Source organism: Marmota flaviventris, chromosome X (genome assembly GCF_047511675.1).
Source record: "Marmota flaviventris isolate mMarFla1 chromosome X, mMarFla1.hap1, whole genome shotgun sequence".
Classification (NCBI taxonomy): domain Eukaryota; kingdom Metazoa; phylum Chordata; class Mammalia; order Rodentia; family Sciuridae; genus Marmota; species Marmota flaviventris.
Genome location: NC_092518.1, coordinates 39259720 through 39282184, shown reverse-complemented (window position 1 = coordinate 39282184; position 22465 = coordinate 39259720). Strand labels below are relative to the sequence as shown.

At 40.3% G+C, this 22465-nt stretch overlaps 1 protein-coding gene across 2 annotated transcripts in view; it reads right to left on the bottom strand.

Annotated features, from left to right (window-relative positions):
* Window positions 1-264: 264 nt before the first annotated feature.
* Window positions 265-22465, bottom strand: part of Rgn (regucalcin) — a 33334-nt gene continuing 11133 nt past the window's right edge. The window contains exons 1-7 of one of the 2 annotated variants that reach the window (XM_071606363.1): window positions 18681-18910; window positions 16063-16240; window positions 13338-13520; window positions 4535-4750; window positions 2395-2526; window positions 1908-2062; window positions 265-1054 (exon numbers count right to left, since the gene is read on the bottom strand). In XM_071606363.1, coding sequence (XP_071462464.1) covers window positions 1004-1054; window positions 1908-2062; window positions 2395-2526; window positions 4535-4750; window positions 13338-13520; window positions 16063-16225 — 900 coding nt within the window. In that variant the 5' untranslated portion in view covers window positions 16226-16240; window positions 18681-18910 and the 3' untranslated portion in view covers window positions 265-1003. Of the gene's footprint in view, window positions 1055-1907; window positions 2063-2394; window positions 2527-4534; window positions 4751-13337; window positions 13521-16062; window positions 16241-18680; window positions 18911-22465 lie in introns of those variants that run through there. The other variant, XM_027927289.2, reaches the window with a different exon arrangement.

Genomic DNA, 22465 nt, shown 5'->3' with positions numbered 1-22465 from the left:
TGAGGCTGAGGCAGAAGGAGCACAAGTGCAAGGCCAGCCTCAGCAACTTAGCAAGACCCTGTCTTCAAATGAAAAATAAAAAGGGCTGGGGTGTAGCTCAATGGTAGAGTGCCCCAGGGTTCAATCCCCAGTACCAAAACCCAAATCAAACCAAACAAAAACAAAGCTCTCCAAAGTGTCATACTACTTTTATATCCAGTAGGTGGCAGTTGGAACCAGGAATTTTGCCAGAGTGTTAGCGTCTTATCCTCCAGTAGTACTTTAGTTTGTAAAATAACATATGGGAAGAGTAATAACAAGCAAAAAACAATAACAAACAGAACCAAACCCAAAAGAGTAATAATAAGGTAGGTTAGCTTCATGGTATATTTTATGAGATTATGATGAAAACAAAAAGGAACATAATTGTAATAAATCATTATCAAGTTTCTGTTTATTAGTTTTTGAATCTTTAGATAAAGTAAGTAGGGAATGCAGAATAAAGAACAGATATGGTCCCATTCCAACCACCCTGAGATACTTGTAAAAGTTAAGAGGCTGGTTGATAGTTGAACAACTCTTTTTTTTTTTTTATCTTTATTTAATCTTTTTTTAATGTGGTGCTGAGGATCGAACCCAGTGCCTCATGCATGGCAGGCTAGTGCGCCACTACTTGAGCCACATCCCCAACCCCTGATAGTTGAACAACTCTTTGCATTTTTATAAGACCTTTTACTGAAAGTCTTAGAGTGTGTTAACAAAACCACCTGACATCCCCTGTTAAAAATGCTATACTTTTAAAAAAATTGTAAATTAATGTGGCAGGGTTATAGCTTAGGGGAAAAAGCATGTACTTAGTATGCATGAGGCCCTGAGTTCAATCACTAGTACCCCAAAATTGTAAAATTAAAATTTAACCCTGTTAATATCATTGCTTCATTTTTCTAATCTAGATTGAAATTTCAGCCCCAGTATTCTCTGCTTGTCTTCAAAGCCTCATTCAGCATGAAGGAAAATCTGTTACTCATCCAGCGTAGGGATAGGGGGCAATTCCTTTGACCCCCAGGCCAGTTATCTGTTGGAAAAGAGAGAAACTCTGAAAAAAGTTAATTCACAAATATTCTTCAAAAGCATCCTCCTTCCCCATTGAACACAGGGGTGTTTAACCAATGAGCCACATCCCTAGCCTGTTTTAAAAAAATTTTTTTTGAGACAGGGTCATGCTAAGTTGCTCAGGGCCTTGCTAAATTGCTGAGGCTGGCTTTGAACTCTTGATCCTCCTGCCTCAGCCTCCTGGGTCTCTGGGATTACTCTCTGGGACCACAGAGACATCAAATTTATTTCTATCATCTTCCTACCTGTTAAGGAAGTGATTCCTATATTTCTACATTTCTTTTCAGCTCAAAAAAGTCTGTGATTTTTGTCAATGTTTGTTCTGTTGCAAAAATAAATTATCAAAAACCTGAAAATAGGGCTGGGATTGTGGCTCAGCGGTAGAGCACTCGCCTAGCAGGGGTGAGACCTGGGTTCAATCCTCAGCACCACATTAAAAATAAAAGGCATTGTGTTGTGTCCATCTACACCTGAAAAATAAATGTTAAAAAATCCCTGAAAATATTCTTAAGATATAAAAATAATCAAGTGATCTTGTAAACATGTTTCAGACATCAGTTTTCCAAGCTCATTTTATTCATTTGATGGATACTAACAAATACTACTAAAGCTCAAAAATATTTTAAAATACTGTACAAAGTAGGTTAAATATATCATCCTGGACTCTAGGTAACAGCCTAAAAAATCTAAATAAAATACTTTTAGGTCTAGCATGATAAGCTTAACACATCAACTAGAATTATGTTTTGAAAGTATGCAAAAGCACCACTCAGTTCTCTACCTCACCCCCCAAATAAAAGAAATAGTTATATTACCTTGAAAATTCCACCAGCTTCAGGTTGCCTCAGAAGACTCTCAGAGTCCATTCCATCCCGGGCACAGGTGACATACATTTCAGAGTAATCCTTTCCTCCAAAGCAGCATGAAGTTGTTTTGTCAACAGGCAACTTCACTGTTTGGAGTCTTTTCCCTAAATTGCCAAATAGTTTATTTGAAGTTTAGTTCTAAAAGATTCCAACCTGTCAAGTATTTCTGGACCCCTTGTGGAGTTCTAAGAAGACCATACAGGTCAGAACTCATCCATGTATTTAAGTTGCCTTCCCTGATGATTTATTTTGAGCAAAGAGACTTACCTCTATAGGAAAAGAAGTTCTGCTTGTAAATTTTGGGTTATATCTTTGGCCTTTTCTAAAATCATCCAGATGAGACCAGTGAATATATCTCTAACTTTACTAGTAATGAAGTCCCTAGCATCTGGTGCTTTCTAGACTTGGCAAAGATTGCACTTTGCTGTGGGCCTACCTGTCTCAGGATCTAAACGAATCACTCTTCCTCCATTGTAGCAGGCCACCCAAAGCTTCCCCTCAGTGTCAATACACATTCCATCTGGGATTTGCTCATCTTTCTCCAGCTTGTAAACACTTCTTCGGTTGGCTATGGTTAAAAAAACAAAACCAAAAACACAAGAAAGCAACAGGCCATTCAATACAGAGAATCACACAATGAACTCTTAAGCTGATTATAAATACTGATCACCTCTGCTTATCCAGTGTCTGGCATGTGAACAAAGGATTATTACCACATGATTTGGGGTGAATTAACTCCCTTTTGTTTTGGTACAGACATATGTGCCTCAGCTTTCAGAAGAAGATGGAAAAAAAGAATTATTTTATTTTTGTGTTTCTGGGGATGGAATTCAGGGCCTCACATATGCTAGGCAAGTGTTCTACCTCTGAGTTTGTCCTCCAATCCAAGTAAACTTCTTTGTTTTTGGTACTATTTGGTACTGGGGATTGATTCTTGGCATATTTTACCATTGAGCTACATCCCCAGTCCTTTTTATTCTTTATTTCAAGACAGAGTCTCACTAGATTTCTGAGGCTGGCCTTGAAGTTGTGATCCTTCTGCCTCAGCCTGCTGAGTTGCTGGGATTACAGGCATGGGCCACTGTGCCCAGCTCCAAGTAAACTTCTTAATAAAATATCAATCGAGCAGAGAGGAGGGTGTGTGTGTGTGTGTGTGGGAAGACGGTAGAATTAAATGGACATTATTACCCCTATGTATGGGTATAATTACATGCATGGTGATTGTACATCATGTACAACCAGAGAAATGAAAAGTTGTGCTCCATTTGTTTAAAAAAATAAAATAAATTAATAAAAATATCAATAGGTAGTTATCTTTGAGACTGACCTGAACTAAGGCCCTGTAGGCCCATCTCAGATACTCTTTAGTCTTGTGGTTACACTTTTGCTGTTTTAGTTACAAAAATGCCTACTTTGATTAAGTCTAAGATCTATAAAGCAACTTAATGGTGAACAAATTGTGCCCTCAAACTAGGAAGATATATGAGATTTTTTTTTCTGCCTGACCACATGCTCCAAAATCAAGACTAAATATTAGAAGAAATTGCATAGGAAAGGAGGGACATCCTGAAACCCATTGCCTGGTTAAAGTGGGGGATCATGGTATACAAAAAAACACACATCAAAAAGTACAGGACTGGGTGGTGCATGCCTGTAGTCCCAGCAACTCAGGAGACTGAAGCAAGAGGATCACAAGTCTAAGCAACTTAGCAAGCCCCTCTCTCAAAATAAAAAATAAAAAGGGCTGAAGATGTAGCTCAGTGGTAAAGTGTTTCTGTGTTCAACCCTCCTTACCAAAGGAAAAAAAAATCAGGTCACTACAGTAATCAGATTGAAATATAATGGAAAAATGTTCAAACCATGTGTAAGGAAAATGGATAAAAACAGTCATAAAAAAGAACACTACATATTTCAAAGCAAAAGTATCTGTACTAGAATATTTTACCTCTGATTAAATCTGCATGGAGAGCCTTGTGATTTTTTTCAAGTCATTTTTATGATTAGTTTTGCTCTTTTGGTCTGGCACCTTTCATCAAACAGTTCAAGGACTCCCTTCTAGATTTTTCTAAATAATTCCTTCCTTCCTAGTTTCCAAATATGTCTTATTTACAGCACATTGATGGAATTGAACCAATCTGTAACTGCTTTTCTGTTTTCAAAGTTGTTAATTTGCCTCTGAGTACTAGTCCATGATCAAGTAAAGTACAAATAAAGATTAGGAACCAAACTCTAATTTTCTTTTATCTCACACTGTTCTATATTATTGGTCTTTAGGTACTTCTGTTAGAACAGGATTCTTTTTCCAGAGAATACCTTTCTGATGATGGTGGAAAGAAAGGATTAATGGTCTATGCATATTAGGCCAATCTTGACCACATTTTCATTGTGTTGAGGGCCACAGTTTAGCAGTTCAGTTAAGTCTGTGTAATCATTATTATATGGGAATAATAACATTGGAAAATTCTGTATTTGACAGTAAGGACCTCTTCACATGGGTTGAGGAAGAGGTGCCTTACTAATCACAAACATGAAAAATATACCAGAAGTATTGAGAAAAATAATGATAAAGTACATACAGATCTGTCCTGTCTGCAGGTTGTAGTCAAAGGCATCCACAGAGTAGGATAGGCTGTCAATGTAATAAAAGATTTTGTGGTCCAGGGACCAATCCAACCCATTGGAAATGTCCACTTGGTCAAAGTACTTCTTCACATGGTGGTCAGGAAAGAGAGAGTACAGGGACCCTTGGTGTCGCTCAAGTACTGCTGGGGCTGTTTCCTCGGCCATGGTACCTACAAAAACCAAAGAGCACTGAGCTGGGCCCCACAGTATCTCATTCCATGCACAACACCATTCTTTCTCATCAGAGATCCTTTCCAGTGTTTAAATCAAGGGAATTGCCAGGTATAGTAGCACACGCCTCTAATTCCAGTGGGTTGGGAGGCTGAGGCTGGAGGATTGCAAATTCCAAGCCAGCCCCAGCAAGTTAGTGAGGCCCTAAGCAACTTAGAGAGACCCTGTCTCAAAATAAAAAAAATAGAAATAAAAATAGGGGCTGGGGTTGTGGCTCAGTAGTAAGAGCATTTGCCTAGCATGTGTGAGGCCCTAGGTTCGATTCTCAGCACCACATACAAATAAATGAATAAAATAAAGGTTCATAACATCTAAAAATATTTAAAAAAAGAAAAGGAGTGTATGTGTGTGTGTGTGTGTGTGCATCTTTTTATTTTTAGAGAGAGAGAGAATTTTAATATTTATTTTTTAGTTTTCAGTGGACACAATATCTTTGTTTGTATGTGGTGCTGAGGATCAAACCCGGGCCACATGCATGCCAGGCGAGCGCGCTACCGCTTGAGCCACATCCCCAGCCCCATAGGTGTGCATCTTAAAAAAATAAAAATAAAAAGGGCTGGGGATGTGGCTCAGTGGTTAATCGCCCCTGGGTTCAATCCCTGGTACCAAATAAAAAATAAATAATCTTAAAAAAATAAACCAGGGAATTACTATACATCTCAAGTTGGGATACACATCATATATATGTATATATGCATATATATTTACTTTTTTGTGGTACTAAGGATTGAACCCAGGGGTGCTCTATTGAGCTAAATCCCCAGCCCTATTTATTTATTTGGTACTGGGGATGGAACTCAATGGTGCTTAACCACTGAGCCATATCCCCAGCCCTTTATTTTTTGAGACAGGGTCTCATTAAGTTGCTTAGGGCCTCACTAAGATGCTGAGGCTGACCTCGAACTTGTGATCCTCTTGCCTCAGCCTCCTAAGTCACTGGAATTACAGGCATGAGACACCATGCCTCACTCTTTATTTTTTCAGGCAGGGTTTCATTAAGTTGTTGAAGGTCTCCCTAAATTGCTGAGCTGGCCTTAAACTTGCAATTTTCTTGACTCTGCCTCCTGAGTCACTGGGACTATAGACAAGCACCACTACACCAAATTTAGGTTTTACATTTTTAAAAATGACAAATACCTTGCTTATAATGCAAATTAAAACTATGCTGAGGGTCTGGGGTTGTGGTTCAGTGGTAGAGCATGTGTGAGGCACTGGGTTCAATCCTCAGCACCACATACAAATAAATAAAATAAAGGTATTAAGAAAAAATTATGCTGAGACATCCCGATTCCTAATAAGATGGGGTAGACATGTGCCAACTTCATTTTCTCCTACTGAGAACAACTCTAAAACCTGGACAACATGCATGGTACAGCTATTTATTTATTTATTTATTTATTTATGTATCACTAGGGATAGAACCTGAGGCCTTGTGCATGCTAGGCAAGTGCTTTACCACTGAGCTACATCACCAGCCCTTATATTTTTATTTATTTATTAGTATATTTTTAGTTGTTGATGGACATTTATTTTATTCATTTATTTATATGCAGTGCAGAGAATTGAACCCAGTGCCTCACACATACTAGGCAAGCTCTCTACCACTGAGCTACAATTCCAGTCCCCTAATTTTTATTTTGAAGGGTCTTACTAAGTTGCTTAGGGCCTTGCTAAGTTGCTAAAGCTGGCCTTATTCTTCTCCTGCCTCAGCCTCCTTAGTCACTGGGATTACAGGCATATACCACCATGCCTGGTCAAGAAAAGGAAACTCTTGAAGCTCAGAGGGCATGGAAGAAGCACCTGGGTTATTTTCCATTCTGTTTTCTCCTTTTTCTCATGCACCAGTCTCTAGACAGTTTGCTAGCAGGGGTGGCAACAGCAGAGTGGCCAGAAATAGGAAACTACAGGAATCAAAACTCTGAAAGAAGGGGATATTCCTTTCCATTTGGTTATGCTGCATGCCAAGCACTTTCACTTTGATTCTTTTTTAAACCCTTTGCTTTTAAATTCTTTTCTTCTCTGTCCTTTTGCTGCTTGGCCCCATAGGCAGCATCATCATAGAAATGGGTGGTTTCTGGCTAGAGAAATGAAAAGGAGAGCTCCAGGAAACTGGAAAGTACTGAGAGATAATAAAGAGGCAGTTGCTGAGGAATGCAATCCTCCAAAGCTATTTAGGAACGCCTAGGCTCACCCCCAATTTGTACATACATGTATTGGATTCTAATCAGTATATTAAAGATTTGGGGCCCAGCGTGGTATAATTCCAGCTATTTAGGAGGCTGAGGCAGGAGGATTACAAGTTCAAGGCCAGCCTGGGCAACTTAGTGAGACCCTGCCTCAAAATAAAACAAAAAAGAGGGGCTTGGGATGTAGCACAGAGGTAGAACCTTCTTGTGTTCAATTTCCAGAACCACCACCAACAAAAACAACAAAAAAGATTTTTGGAGTGAAGCCAATGGACCTTCTATACCAGACCGATTACTGACAGGCACACATATGGGACAGATGCTCATAGTACCTAATAGAAAGCATGTTGGAATTTGTGGTCTTACCCTAAACATATATAGTGCCTGCTAAGACAATTATAACAACATGTTCTATAGGATTTAAACAGGACTCAGGGGCTTCTAGGATACAACAGAAGATGATTTGATACTATAGTTTGGGTATTGGATGTCCTTAAAGGTCCATGTGTAACAGGCTTGGTCCCTAGGGTGGTGCTACTAGGAGGTGCTGTGGATCTTTAGGAGGTGAGGTCTCATGGGAAGTCCTTAGGTAATGGGGTGGGGGGTGCCCTTGAAGGGGATTGTGGGACCCTGGCTGGTCTAGTCACTCTTTGCTTCTTGACTCAGGAGGTGAGCAGTTTGCTGTGTTATGCATTTCTACTATGATGAGCTGCTTCACCAGAGACTCAAAACAATGGGTCATGGACTGGGACCTCCAAAACTGTGTGCCCAAATAAAATTTTTCTCTTCTTTTTAAATTTTTACAAATTTTCTTTAGTTATATATGGACACAACGCTTTTATTTATTTTTATGTGGTGCTGAGGATCAAACCCAGTGCTTCACACATGCTAGGCAAGCGCTCTACCATTAAATTACAACTCCAGATCCAAAAACTTTTCTCTTTACAAGTTGATTCCCTCAGATATTTTGTTATAGTGACAGAAAACTGACTAATACACTTGGTAACATAAAGAGACATGGAAATAAACTCACATAGGAAACTACAATCAACAGATGCTGAAAATGATATGGCAGATGTTGGAATTATTTCACAAAGACTACTACAACTCAAAAACAGTCTTCAAACAAAACTCAAAATTGAAAATATCAGCAAGGACATACAAGATATAAAGAATAACCAAATGAAGATTTAAGAAATGATTTTTTTGAGACTGATTTTTTTTTTTATTTTGTCCAGACTGGCCTCAAACTCCTGGGCTCAAGTAATCTACCTGCTTTAGACTCCCAAGTAGCAGGGACTATAGGTATGCATCCCCACATCCAGCTTAGAACTGAAAATTTTAGGATTGACTCAATAGCAAAATAGTGATGACAGAAAAGAATCAGTGTTCCTGATGATAGACAAATAGAAATTATACTATCTGGGACTAGGGGAATAGCTCAGTGGTAGATAGTATGCTTAGCATGTGCAAGGCCCTAAGTTCAATCCCCAGCTCCCCATCCCCTGCAAATATTATACAATCTGAACCGGAGAGGAAGAGAAAAAATATTGGAAGAAAAAGGAACAGAGCCTCAGGGATCAATGGAACAAAAAGGCTAATGCATCACCGCCCCCACCACGCTTGGGGAAAAGCATAAAACTATAGATCCAAGAATGTGAGCAAGCCTGGCATGCTGGTACATACCTGTAATCCTGGAGGCTGAGGAAGGAGGATTGTAAATTCAAAGCCAGCCTCAGCAACTCATTGAGGCCCTAAGCAACTCAGTGAGACCCTGTCTCTAAATAAAATACAAAAAGGGCTGAGGATGTGGCTCAGTGGTTAAGTGCCCTTGGGTTTAATACCTGGTATAAAAATAAAATGGTGAGCGAGGGCTGGGGTTGTGGCTCAGTGGTAGAGCACTTGCCTAACACATGTTAGGCACTGGGTTTGATCCTCAGCATCACATAAAAATAAACAAATGAAATAAAGGCATTTTGAAAAAGAAGGTGAGCAACTCCAAACCAGGATAAATGCATGCTTAGACACATAATCAAATTGCTGAAAATTAAAATCAAATTTGTAAGCAATGAAAGAAAAATGACACATTACACATAGGGGAATAATGATTTCAGAGACAAAGAAAGGAACTAAATATTTAAAATGGTCAGTTTACTAAGAATATATAGTAATCCTAAACGTGTGTGTGCTTAACAACAGGGCTTCAAAATACGCAAAGCAAAAGTCAGAAGTGGGGATCTAGCTCAGTTGGTAGAATACTTGCCTCGCATGCACATGGCCCTGTGTTCAATCCCCAGCATCACACACATAGAAAAAGTCAGAAGTGAAAGGAGAAATAGAAAAAATATAGAATTATTGTTGGAGACTATCACCATTCTTTTCTCAGTAATAGATACAAGTAGATATAAAATCAGTAAAGACATAGAAGAATGGAATACCCTCAGCCAATTGAATCTAATTGATATCTGTAGAACACTCCATCCAACAACAGAAGACACATTCTTCTCAAATGCATATAGAATATTTTATTTATTGTAGTCATTATTCGATATTCTGAACTTGAGTGTGACCTCAGGGAACAGAGCAGAATCTGACTATAATGAAGAAACTGGAAAGCTCACCTACTGTATCATATATCATCTGAAAGAAAAGCAAGTTAGAGGAGGAAAATGAATTATAAATGGGAAACCTGAATAGCAAGCAAGACCAGGTAGTTCTTCCGATCCTGGGAAGAAGGATGATCACAGAGCAATTTCTTGTTATAGGACATTTGAGTTTGTTTCATGAATATTCATCTACACTATCTGTCTCACAGGAAGAGATGCCTGGAACATGAATGTGAAAGGCCTCCTTGGAAAGGGCTTTTCCTTATTGAGAGAGAATAACCTGGTGTGTGCTTTACCATGTAGTAATGAGCACAGACATGTCAGACCTTGGGTGTGGTGATACTTCCAGGGTATGATCACCAGGAGACTCCTTCTAGACTGTCAGATGTCTCTTTTCTGGGCCTGAGACATTTCTAAGCACCTGCTGAGAACTATGACCCTTCTCTTGAAAAATGTCCCCAGGTGCTTCTGGCAGTGCATACCACCAGTAGGTACAACCATGATGACATAATTTTCAGGGGTTTTCTGATGACCCAGAGACTCCAGATTAAGAACTCAGGTCTTAGGATGGGCCTGGTAGCTTGGAAGGCTGAGATAGGAGGACTGCATTTGAGACCACCCTCAGCAACTTAGCGAGGCCCTAAGCAACTTGGACAGAGCTTGTCTCAAAATAAAAACATAAGAAGGGCTGGGATTGTAGTTTAGGGATCAAGTGAACCCCCCTGGGTTCAATCCCCAGTATTGAGGACAGCAAAACAAAGCAAAACTCAGGCCTTAGAAGATATCTTTTTTCTCATAAAGTATCACAGAACTGTAAACTTCTAGCCATAAGGGAGAGAGAAAAAAATTGACTTCATTAGGAAGATCCAATTATAATTCTTTATCTTCAAGCAATTACTGGCAGAAGGGCTTCTAGTGGCTTTTCATCTTTAACCTTTCAACCTGCCCTGCACAATATCTATGGTCATATAAAGTCCAGGAAGTTGGGGAACATTTTACAGCCAGCCGCTCAGATCTCATGTGCCTTCCATGGTGACAGTGAATGGAGCCAGGATAGTGTCATCAACAGCCATGAAGGGACAGCGTGGGAAGGTGGAAATATCAGGGACGAAGATCAACTTTGGCTAATTTATAAGGTTGTTAATGATGTAAGGTATATGTCTGAAGTGCAATATCTAATTTGAAACTGTTAACTAAAATTTTTTCAAAGCTGAATAGAAGTCATTCTGCAGCCATCATAGTCAAGATTGGTTCAAACAAGAATTAACAATGACTTAACAGAGCAATTTGGATGAGTACCAGAGCAATTTGGATGAGTACCAGAGTATTTGCTTGGATTTAAAGTATCTCTCCATGTTGCAGCCAGCCTCAAGAAACCTAACTTTCTTTTTCAGTGCTAGAGATTGAACCTAGGGACACTCTACCACTGAGCTACATGCCCAGACCTTTTTTATTTCTTATTTTGAAGCAGGGTCTCACTAAGTTGCCCAGGCTGGACTGAAACTTGTGATCTTTCTGCTTTAGCCTTCCAAGTAGCTGGGATTTGGCTTCAAGATAGGTCCAAATGATCCCTGCCTCTCAGTATTAACACTCTTGTGTAGACCTCTCCATCCATCATTGTCTGTGTGATCCATATCAGACAGCAGAAACGATAATATATCACTTCTAGGATTTGTTATAAGACTATAGCTTTCATCCTGCATGTTTTTCTCCCCTGCCCCTCATCACTAGCTCTAGGGGAAGTCTGTCTTAAACAGTCCTATGGAAATACCCATGTGGTAAGAAATTGAAGATTCCCTCTTGTCCACCCCTATGTGAGTGAACCTGGAAGCAAATCCTCCAAGTTCCTTCAGAGAATCCATCCCCAGCTGACAGCTTGATTACAAGTTCATGAGACAGAATGAAACAGAATCATCTAGCTACACTCACATTCTTGACCTTCAGAAAATACATGTGATAATATGTATTTGTTATTTTAAGCCACTAACTTTCAGGGTAATTTGCTACACAGTGATATAACTAACAAATCCTACAAACTGCTTATAAATTGCAGTGAAGCTGGGCATGGGTGTGGTGGCGCATGCTTGTAATCCCAGCTGCTTGAGAGGGAGGTTGAGGCAGGAGGATCTCGGAGTTCAAAGCCAGCTTCAGAAATTTAGCAAGGCCTTAACCAACTCAGTGAGACCTTGTCTCTAAATAAAATAAAATAAAGAGCTGAGGATGTGGCTCAGTGGTTTCATGTCCCTAGATTCAATGCTTGGTGCCAAAAAAAAATTGCAGTAAAAAAACAGTTATTGTAGACAGGTGCAGAGGTACATAACTGTAATCCCAGCTACTTGGGAGGCTGAGACAGGAGGATCACAAGTTCAAGGCCAGCCTGGGCAACATAGTAAGACCCTGTCTCTAAATAAATAAATAAGGGCCAGGGATGTAGCTCAGTGGCAGAACACATCTGGGTTCAATCCCTACTGTCATACACACAAACCCACAAAACAAAGCAAAGCAAAACAAAACAAAACACACTTACTATGAAATAGAGAAATCTGACAGGACCTTAACCTGGTGACTAAAATTAACATCACCAATGAGGGGCAGAGGGACATCATGTGCCTCCACATGAGATACTCTGAGGACAGAACATCACTTACACAGTATTCCAGCCAAGAGTGAATAACATTAAACTAATCACAAGGAAACATCAGATTACTACAAAATGAAGAATGTTCTATTAAAAAAAGTGTTGGGGGAGTTAGGTGGGACTGAATCCTTTAAAAATGGTAATGCCATAAAAAACAAAGAAAGCCCATGGAAGTGTTCCAGATTAGAGGATGAAAAGACAAGGCAAGAAAGTCTAACACACTATCCCAGATTTGATCCTTTATTAAAAGGAGAAAAATTCTTTTTGTGTGTGTGCTGCTGGGGATTGAACCCAGGGCCTTGGCATGCTTAGGTACTCCCTCCACTACTCAGCTATACTCACAGCCCAAAAAATTCTATAAAGGATATTTGGTCAATTCACATAACTAAAATATAGACAGTACATCAGATAAAGTTATTGAATCAATGTTAAACTTCTTCACGTTGGAAGAATATGTTATTTTTCTTGGGAAATTCACACTCAAGTAGTCTAGGGGTAAAGACTCATGATTTATATGCAACGTATTCTCAAATGATTCTGGAGATAGTTAAGTTTAGACAGAGCAAATGTTAAAGGAAGAGGAACAAAATGTTAGCAGGTGATTTTAGGCAAAAGGTGTACAGTTGTTTTAGTATTATTACATTTTTCCTGTAAATTTGTTTTTGTGTGTGGTACTGGGGATTAAAATCAGGGTTTCACATGTGCTAGGCAAGTGCTCTATTATTAAACTACACCCCAAGCCCTTTTTATTTTTATTTTAAGACAACCTCGCTAAGTTGCCCAGACTGACCTTTAACTTTCTGCTGCCTCAGCCTCCTGAGTATTTGGGATTACAGCATGCACAGTGGCACTAGCTCTGTAAAACTGAAATTATTTCCAATTTAAAGGGACTGGGGATGTAGCTCAGTGGTAGAGTGCTTGCTTGCCTAGCATGTCTGAGGTCCTAGGTTTCATCCCCTGCACCACAAAAACAAAACAAACAAAAAAAATCTAAGACCCTCTTGAATAACACTTTGACTACTACAGCAGTGAGAACTTTCCAAGTCATAGTGTTTCCTTCAAATCTCAGCAAGCAGATGCTAGAAAAAAACCATACCAGCAAAGTATCTCCCAGCGGGATCCACCTTCCCATCATTGAATCGATTATTTTTCTTGTCTTTATCCACTGTAGCCAGCACAACTACTGATTGATCCTCCCAGTTCAAAGCACAGAACTTTGTTCCAACTGTGGCGACATAGCCTCCTGACTGGCGGAGGGCCACTGAGCTGACTGGGGTATCTGTAGAGGCAAAAGCAATAGTTAGAAGACAACAAACAGTCCAGTGGCTAAGCAGCACACTGAGGCCATGATGTTACCTGACATCTCTTAAAGAAGGACTCTACTGATTTTGATAATGGGAGCGTTCTCTTCCTCCTGTTGAATAGCAAAGGCTACATAACTCAATATATTTTTTTGAGCATGAACTCTATATGCTGTTTTGGGTAGCAAAGATAGGAAGGTGAATATGATCCAACTCCTTTGAAAGCTCCCAGGCTCAGGGGAGAAGAGAAGTCAAACCACAGCAACTGAGGCTGGGCATGTGGCTCTATGGTAGAGTGCTTGCCTAGCATGCATGAGGCCCTGGGTTCAAGACCCTGCACCAAAACAAAACAAAACAAAACAAAAAAAATCACTGCAGCCTCAATACACCTGGGCAGGCACTACCTCAAATCTACAGAGTGAGTCCCTAATCTTGGGGTACCAAAAGAGTCCACATAGAGTGAGTGATACTCAATTTGCCTGACTTCCAGGAAATTTGGAGACTTGAACTTTAGTTCCAGAAAATAGGTTTTGTGACATCTCTCTTCTTCGATACAATACTTGTCTTTTTCAGTGCTGGGATGGAACTCAGGACTTCGAGCATGCTAGGGAAGTGCTCTACCACTGAGTTTTACCCCCAGATATTTTTCCGTATCTAACTGAACATTGCTTCTCAAATCTTGTTTGGGAGATAAACATGGTAAAAATAGCAGAAATGTAGATGTAGTGATAATATAGTAACACCTCTTCATTATGTTACTATATTTTGTATTTTTAAAATTTAGATTTTTCTGGGTTTAATATTTTTCCATGTATAACAAAGCTTTTTTTTTTTTTTTTTTGCAGTGCTGGGGATCAGCTATTTTTTATATATATTTTAAAGTGGAGAGATGAGTTACTATGGAGAGAAGTCAAAGGAAATGAATTTATTAGAATTTATTTTGAAAACATTTCCTAAACACCTAATCAATTGGTGTAGAGTACTGGGCTCTCTCAAAGGAAATGAATTTATTAGAATTTATTTTGAAAACATTTCCTAAACACCTAAACAATTGGTGTAGAGTACTGGGCTCTCTTAGTTCAAAACCCTGCTCAAAGATCAAGTCAAGTTATTGAGGGTACCAAGGAATGTGCAGGACACTATTAGGAGGGTCAGACCCTCCTCAAGGATCTTATTCTATAGACTAAGACCAAGCAACTGCTGACATCACAAGCCCTTTTCATGGTTTGGGGTGGAGTGCTTTACAGATTAGGGGTAGACATGTGTACATACTGGAAAAGAGAACTAGGGGCTGGGTGTGATGGTGCATGCCTGTAACCCCAGCAGCTCAGGAGGCTGAGGCAAGAGGATTGCTAGTTCAAAGCCAGCCTCAGCAACTTAACAAGGCACTAAGAAACTCAGTGAGACCCTATCTCTAAATAAAATACAAAAAAGGACTGGGGAATGTGGCTCAGTAGTTAAGCACCCCTGGCTTCAATACCTGGTATCAAAAAAAAAAAAAAAAAGAAAAAAGAAAGAAAGAAAAGAAAAAAGGAGAACTAGGGAAGGCAATTCCCTCCATCCTCCAGGTCACAGTCATTTTGCCCCCAGCAGCAGTCATATTCCCTAGGAGAATTAAAAGGCTGCTTCCAGGCTGGGGTGTAGCTCAGTAGCAGAGTGCATACTTAGCATGTGAAAGGGGTCCATTCCCATCACCACCCCCACACTCCCTGCCCAGAAAGTTTCAGTTTTCCAACTGAATTCATGGGCAGAAATCAGGAATTCCCAAGGTTACAGGAATTCCTGATATCTTTTCCCATGAACACAATAATGAAAACAAGAAACTTCTTTCTCTTTTGATAATTACACCAGCTCATTGCCTTGGGCCATAGAAAGCAATAAACTCCTTCTCTGGAAAGTGCAGGGACCTAAATGGTATCACACTGAAAGGCACATGAAATTCCAACAGGAATTCTACATTTGTGCAGTGATCAAAGTTAGTCTTGGTTGATGATTTTGAAGTTCAGAAACTCTTATTTTCACACTCACAGAAGGGATATGTTTTTTATTTTTTTATTATTTTGAAAATTAAGATAGGTGGCCTTTGAAGTATCACTAACCAAGTCTTCCAATTTTCAGTGCTGTTATCTAAAGATGTTAAGGGAAGATAGCTACTATAGTTCCTCCACAGCAAAACAAAACTGGAGGCCTGGAGGTGCAGCTCAGTGGTAGAGCACTTGCCTAGCACGCACTAGGCCCTGGGTTCCCTCCCCAACACTGCAAAAAGAAAAAAACAACCAATCAAACAAAACTGTGAATATGCCCCTCACTTTTTAAGTGGATGAGGGAAGCATTGATGATCCATAATTTACTTCTGGGTCAAAGTGAGAGAACACAGAACTCTGACACAGAGAATGTGACAATCGAAAAGGTCTTGAAGCACATTAAGTATGCTTTAACAAGAAGGTCCCAGGGGAATGACAAACAAGGAGACCATCCCTCCCCTAACTGTAAAGATGTGAGGGCAAACTTCATCCTTACCCACGGTCATTCGCTGCACTTGGTTGGTGAGCAAATTCCAACGGCACACCTTTTTTGCAGGAATGTCTACGAAGAGCAGAGAGTTGGATGATTCTTCCCATACTGGAGACTCACCACATCGGCAATTCTCTGGCAAAACACACTCGATCTTAATGGAAGACATTGTCGTGGGAGAGACCTATTGAAGGTAACAGAGATCAGATGAAATGTAATTGCATGGACCAAATTCAGCACCACACCTGTTTTAAAACCCAATACAGACTACACATATAGCTTGTTTTATGGTATTTTGCAGATATTGCATTTTTACAAGTTGAAAGTTTGTGACACCCTGAGTGGAACAAACCTATTGGTTTTGTTCTAACAGTTCAGATAATACTGAACATTTTTTTTAGCAATAAAATATTTTAAATTAAGCTATGCACATTTTAAGCATAATGCTATTTCATACTTAATAGAATACTGGATATTTTAAACATAACTTTTTTTTTGGTACCAGGGATTAAACCCAGGGCTGCTTAACCACTAAGTAACATCCCCAGCCCATTATTATTATTATTATTATTTGAGACAGGGTCTTGCTAAGTTGCTTAGAGCCTCCATAAGTTGCTAAGGCTGGCTTTGATCCTGCAATCCTCCTGCCTCAGCCTCCTGAGCTGCTGGGATGATAGGCATGAGTCACTGTGCCCTGTTCGTAAATGTAACTTTTTTTTTTGTAGTTGTAGATGGACAAAATGCCTTTATTTTATTTTTTAATTTTTATGTGGTGCTGAGGATTGAACCCAGTGTCTCACACATGCTAGGCAAGCACTTTGCACTGAGCTACAGCCCCAGTCCTAAACATAACTTTTATTATTAGACAATTTACTCTATTGCAGTGTTCTGGAAGTGAACCTGAAATCTCTCAGAGATATGCCTTTTTTTTTTCAATTACTGGGGGTTAAACCTGGGACCTTGCACATGCTTGGCAAGCAGTTTACCACTGAATTATACCCCCAGTCCTTTTAAAGCTTTATTTTGAGACAGGTTCTCGCTAAGCTGCCCAGGCTGGCCTCAAACTTGTCATCCTCCTGCCTTAGCCTCCCAAGTAGCTGGGATTACAGGCATATGCCACTGCACTTGCCACCTGTTTCATTAGAACTGGAAAGGCAAGGCATACTTTCCCAAAGTCAGAACAAGATAGGCAATGTGACAGGAGGAGACATGTAGGAGGAAGAAAGAGCTGATAAGAGATAACACGAGACAGCTTCAGTCAACTTACCAGTGGGATTTTCTTTTTTATAAAGAAGAAAAAAAGTATCCACACCTTGGTGCTAGTGACCCTCAGAAAGCAGAGCTGGCTGTTCAGATAGTGCAAGGCCACCCTTTATGCCAGCACCCTGGTCCCCAAAGTAGGTCAGGGGCGGGCAATTCTCTCATTGGTGGCTGACTTGGGTGTCTGCAGGTCACCTTCTCTTGCTTGTTCCCCCTTACCCATCTGTCGGTGCTATTGATCCCCCTTGGAGGCCAGGACCTTCCTGATCTACATTTTTAGAAATATGTTCACCAATGATAATACACTGAATTAGAACTAATATCCAGGGCTGAGTGTAGCTCAGTGGTAGAGCACTTGCCTAGCATGTGCTAGGCCCTGGGGTTCAATACCCAGCATAACTCCCTCCCCCTCAAAAAAATACCTCCTAACATCCATTTTCAAAATCAGGCAATGGTGGGGGCTGGGGTTGCAGCTCAGTGGTAGAGTGCTTGCCAACCACGTGTGAGATATTGGGTTTGATCCTCAGCACCACATAAAAATAAATAAAATAAAGGCATTATGTCCATTTACAATTAAAAATTTATTTTAAAAAAAGAAGAAAAAAACAGGCAATGGAAGGGGTGGTAAAAGGACATTAGCAAGGTACAAGTGGTGGAGGAACCAATAGCCCCTCTGCTATGTCTTGCTTCCTAAGAAGGCATGGTGCCAGTTTGGCAAAGAGTCTTGAACACAGGCAAGGAACATTCTATGCTGGGACTTTAGGCCAGAGATGGTGATGAGTGAACTGGGAGAAGAAAAAGAAAAATTATCCAGGAAAAAAAAAAAAAAAAACATCAGATAAGCATCCCATGTGAAAGGCAACTTTCCTCTTTCCGCAAGTCTTCCTTGAGTGAGCAGGCTTCCAGTGCTGATAAAAATTTCCTGCAATTTCATGCTTCTGTCTTATATCTGCTTTGAGCTAAGAAGTCATCCACATGGGTGGGCAAATGAATAGAAGACAGAGAAAAAAGGAAAAATAATCTTTGGTTTAATGTTTCCTTCAAAAACACTTTTTTTTTTTTTTTTTTTTAAACTCACAGCTCAAACTCAGATACTGCCTGCCAGCCTCCTAGCATCTGGGATGTTCATTGGCTGTTAAATATTGGCTCAGACTCCAAAGGCCTTCATGCTATCAGTCTTAGATAAGCCTCAAGATCAGACAAGCGCTTTTGCAATAGTGACTTTCAACCCCAGGCTCTATCTCTATCTCTCTATCCTGCAAGTTGGGGGCTGCCAAATGTCCCATTTCTAACCCCTGCCCTGGCCGCCTAAGGGTGGCCAGGGCGGGGAGAGAGGGGACAAACATCAGGGGCCCGCACTGTACCTGGGGTATTTGTGCAGAGAGACAGGGTCTTTGCACAATCTGGTAGTGCCCCTGCAGCCTCGGGGCAACGATCACAGAAGCGCCAGCGATAGGGAGACACGGGGAAGCTGCAGGCTGAGCTTGCCTTGTTCCTGGTGCGGAGCTCTGCTGTGGGCGCCAGGGCCTGTGGGAAGCGATCCCAGGGCACAGGATTGGGCACGATTGGGCACGGGGCAATCGATCTCCTTCCGGCTTCCCGCGGTTGGGAAATTGGGTCCTGTGGGTCTCAAACCGAAGTTGCCTGGGCCTTTCCTTTCCAGGGAGGGGGTGGGGAAGCAGGCCCAACCCGGGCACTCACCCAGGTCGGGTCGGGTGATTTATGCAGCAGCCAAAAGGTCTGGCAGAGGACCGCGGGGAGGGGACTCTCTGCCTGGGGCACTGTGACTGGGCAGGTGGATGACCTCAGGCCTGGAGACAGGTGCGGACAGCTACCCCACTTGCTGGCCCTTCCCTCTCCTGGGTCCAAAATTACATTTCTTTCCCACGGCTGGAAGAATCCTGCAAAGCCACTCTGGGAAGAGGTGGGGGTGTGTGTGTCGGTAGAGACTTAGGGTGCAAGGAACCTAAACTTTGGAGTTTGGACATATATCTAAAGTTCATCTCTTACTTAAGTCAACAACAACAAAAAGGTTATTAAAATGCCTAACAGGGTTCTGGTTAAATACAAACAGGTTAAAAAGGAAAGAACAAAGTGGTTAAACAAATCCTCCCTCTTCCCTAGTCAGGAAGACCCTGAAGGCTGGAGGTCAACTCTTGCAAAACTTCTCTTTGGTGGAGAAGAGAAGCTGCTTTATTTGATTTGATTTTAAAATTACATGGAATAAATGATCGTAAGCAGCATTCAGACTCATATTCCCCATCCCTGATCCTGCCACCTGATCATCCATACTTTCTTTGAATAACCCACAAGTTTAAAAGATTTTAAAATTCTCTTTTTTTGCAGTGCTAAGAATGGAACCAGGGCCTCACATATGCTAGGCAAGCGTTCTACCATTGAGAGCACTGAGCTACAGCCCAGCCTCTAAGATATATATATATATTTTTTTTTTAGTATGGAGAGCAGCAGACAGAATGGTGCCGGTCTCCAGGGACTAGAGGAGGAATTACCTGTCCTGGTGAAGTAAGGGAAACTTCTGGAGTGTTGAAAGCATTCTGTATACATGTAGAGGCTTGAGTTGCACAGGTGTATGTACTGTCAAAATCATTCAGTGGTACATTCATACATTTTATTGTATGTATTGAATCCAAGATCTACATTACCTCATTATTTATCTCTCCCAATTTAGTGTCCCATTTCCCTGCCATTTGGACTATATTAAAATCCCTTAGTACATTAAAGCACTCAATTTGGCATTCTAACTTTTCATTCACTAAGGAGGAAGGGCTAGAAATCAAGATCTAAAAGTACAAGAAAGCTCCATGCAATGGTGCTATCTCAGCTAAAATCTTGTTGTATTTTTTGCAGTGCTAGGGATGGGAAAAGACTTTTAAACTTTCTTCTTTAGCACTAGGGAATCTCTAGGATTCTGCTATGCTTCCCCCCACCCCCTTTCTCTTTTTCCAGAGCTGAGGATTGAACCCAGGGCCTCATGTGGTCTGAGCCATATGCCCAGCCTTATAATACTTTCTAAGAAGTTTCTTCCGATCCATGACTTCCTCTACCTCCTCAGTGCTAATGACCACCCCTATCTCATATCTCAGCCCAGCTGTCTCTTGGTGCTTTCTTCATAAGCAAGTTTTAAACTGCAAATTAAATTTATTTTATAACAGATAGCTATTTAGGTTATTTATTTCTTCTTGAATATGTTTGGTAGTATGTGTCTTTAAAGGCATTTGGCTATTTTATCTTTGCCATTAACTTTATTGGCACAAGGTTGTTTATTATAATATTCCTGTATTATCCTTTTAATATCAATCCTTAGCAGTGTCATTTCTTATTTCTTGTTTTTTTTTCTCTTTTTGGTACTAGGAATTGAACCCAGGGATGCTTTACCACTGAGCCACATCCTCAGCCTTTTTTATTTTTCATTTTAAGGCAGTGTCTTACTAAGGTGTTCAGGCTGGCCTCGAATTTGTGATCCTCCTGTCTCAGTCTTCTAAGTTGCTAGGATTAAAGGCATGTACCACTGCACCCAGCTTTCTTTCTCATTTCTGATACTAATGATTTGCCTTTCTTTTTAAAAATCAGTCTCATTAGAGGCTTATTAATTTTATCTAATTTTCTGAAAGAAACAGCTTTCAATTTCAATGGTTTTCTCTATATTTTTTAATTCCTTTTTTGCGGTACTGGGGAGGGAACTCATGGTCCTCACACATGATAGGCAAGCTCTCTATCACTGAGCTATATCTTCAGCCCTTTTCAAAAATTATTTTTATTTTGAGCCAAGCATGGTGGTGCATGCCTGTAATCCCGGAGACTTGGGAGGTTGAGAGGCAGGAGGATGGCAAATTTGAGGCCAGCCTGGACAATTTAGTGAGACCCTGTCTCAAAAATGAAAATAAACTGGGCACAGTGGTATACACCCGTAATCCCAGTGACTGGGAGGCTGAGGAAGGAGGATAGTAACTTCAAAGCCAGCCTCAGCAATTTAGCGAGGCCTAAGCAATTTAGTGAGATTCTGTCTCTATATGGAGAGAGCTGGTAGTGTGGTTCAGTAGCTAAGCACTCCTGGGTTCAATCCCTGGTTCCAAAATAAATAAATAAAATAAAATAAAATAAAAGAGCTGGGGATGTAGCTCAATGGTACTACATGCCTGAGTTCAATCTGCAGTACTGTAAAAAAAAAAAAAATTTTTTTTTTTTTTTTGAGACAGGGTCTTTCTAAATTGCCCAGGCTGGCCTCCAATTTGCAATTCTTCTGCCTCAGACTCCTGAGTAGCTGGGATTATAGGTGTGTGTCACTATCTCAGACTCTCTTTTATATTTTCTGTTTCACTGATTTCAACTCTGACCTTTATAATTCCCTTTCTTCCACTTACTTTGAATTTCATTTCATCTTCTTTTTTGAATTTATTAAGGTGGGAGATGAGGCCATTGATTTGAGACCCTTCCTGTCTAATGTGAGCATTAAGTCCTCTAGAATTCCCACTTGTTTTGCTTTTCATTCTATTCAAAGCATTTTCTATAATTTCCTTTTTGAGTACTTCTTTGATTCCTGTTGTTGAGAACTGTGTTGTTTGATTTCCAGGAATTGGATTTCCAGAGATATTTCTATTATTCATTTCTAATTTTATTCCATTGTGGCCAAATAACATAATTTGTTTGACTTAAATCCTTTTCTTAAAAAAGTATTTTTATTAGTTGTTGATGGACCTTTATTTTATTTATTTATATGTGGAACTGGGGATCAAACCCAGTGCTTCACACATGCTAGGCAAGTGTTCTACCACTGAGCCACAACCCTAGCCCCCTGACTTGAATCCTTTAAAATATATTTTGGGGCCTGGTGTGGTGTGCATGCTTGTAGTCCCAGTGGCCTAGGAGGCTAAGGCAGGAGGATTCAAATTTGAGGCCAGCCTCAGCAACTTACCAAGATCCTGTCTCAAAAAAAAAGTCTGGAGATGTACTAAGTGGTTAAGTGCCTTTGGGTTCAATCCCTGATACCAAACCAAATTAAACCAAACAAAAAACCTTTTTGGCTTAAAACAATGGAAAGTTAATTCCTCACAATTCTGGATGACAGAAATCCAAGGACATTGACATTGAATATCAAAGTGTTGACGTAATCATTCTTACTCCATAGAAT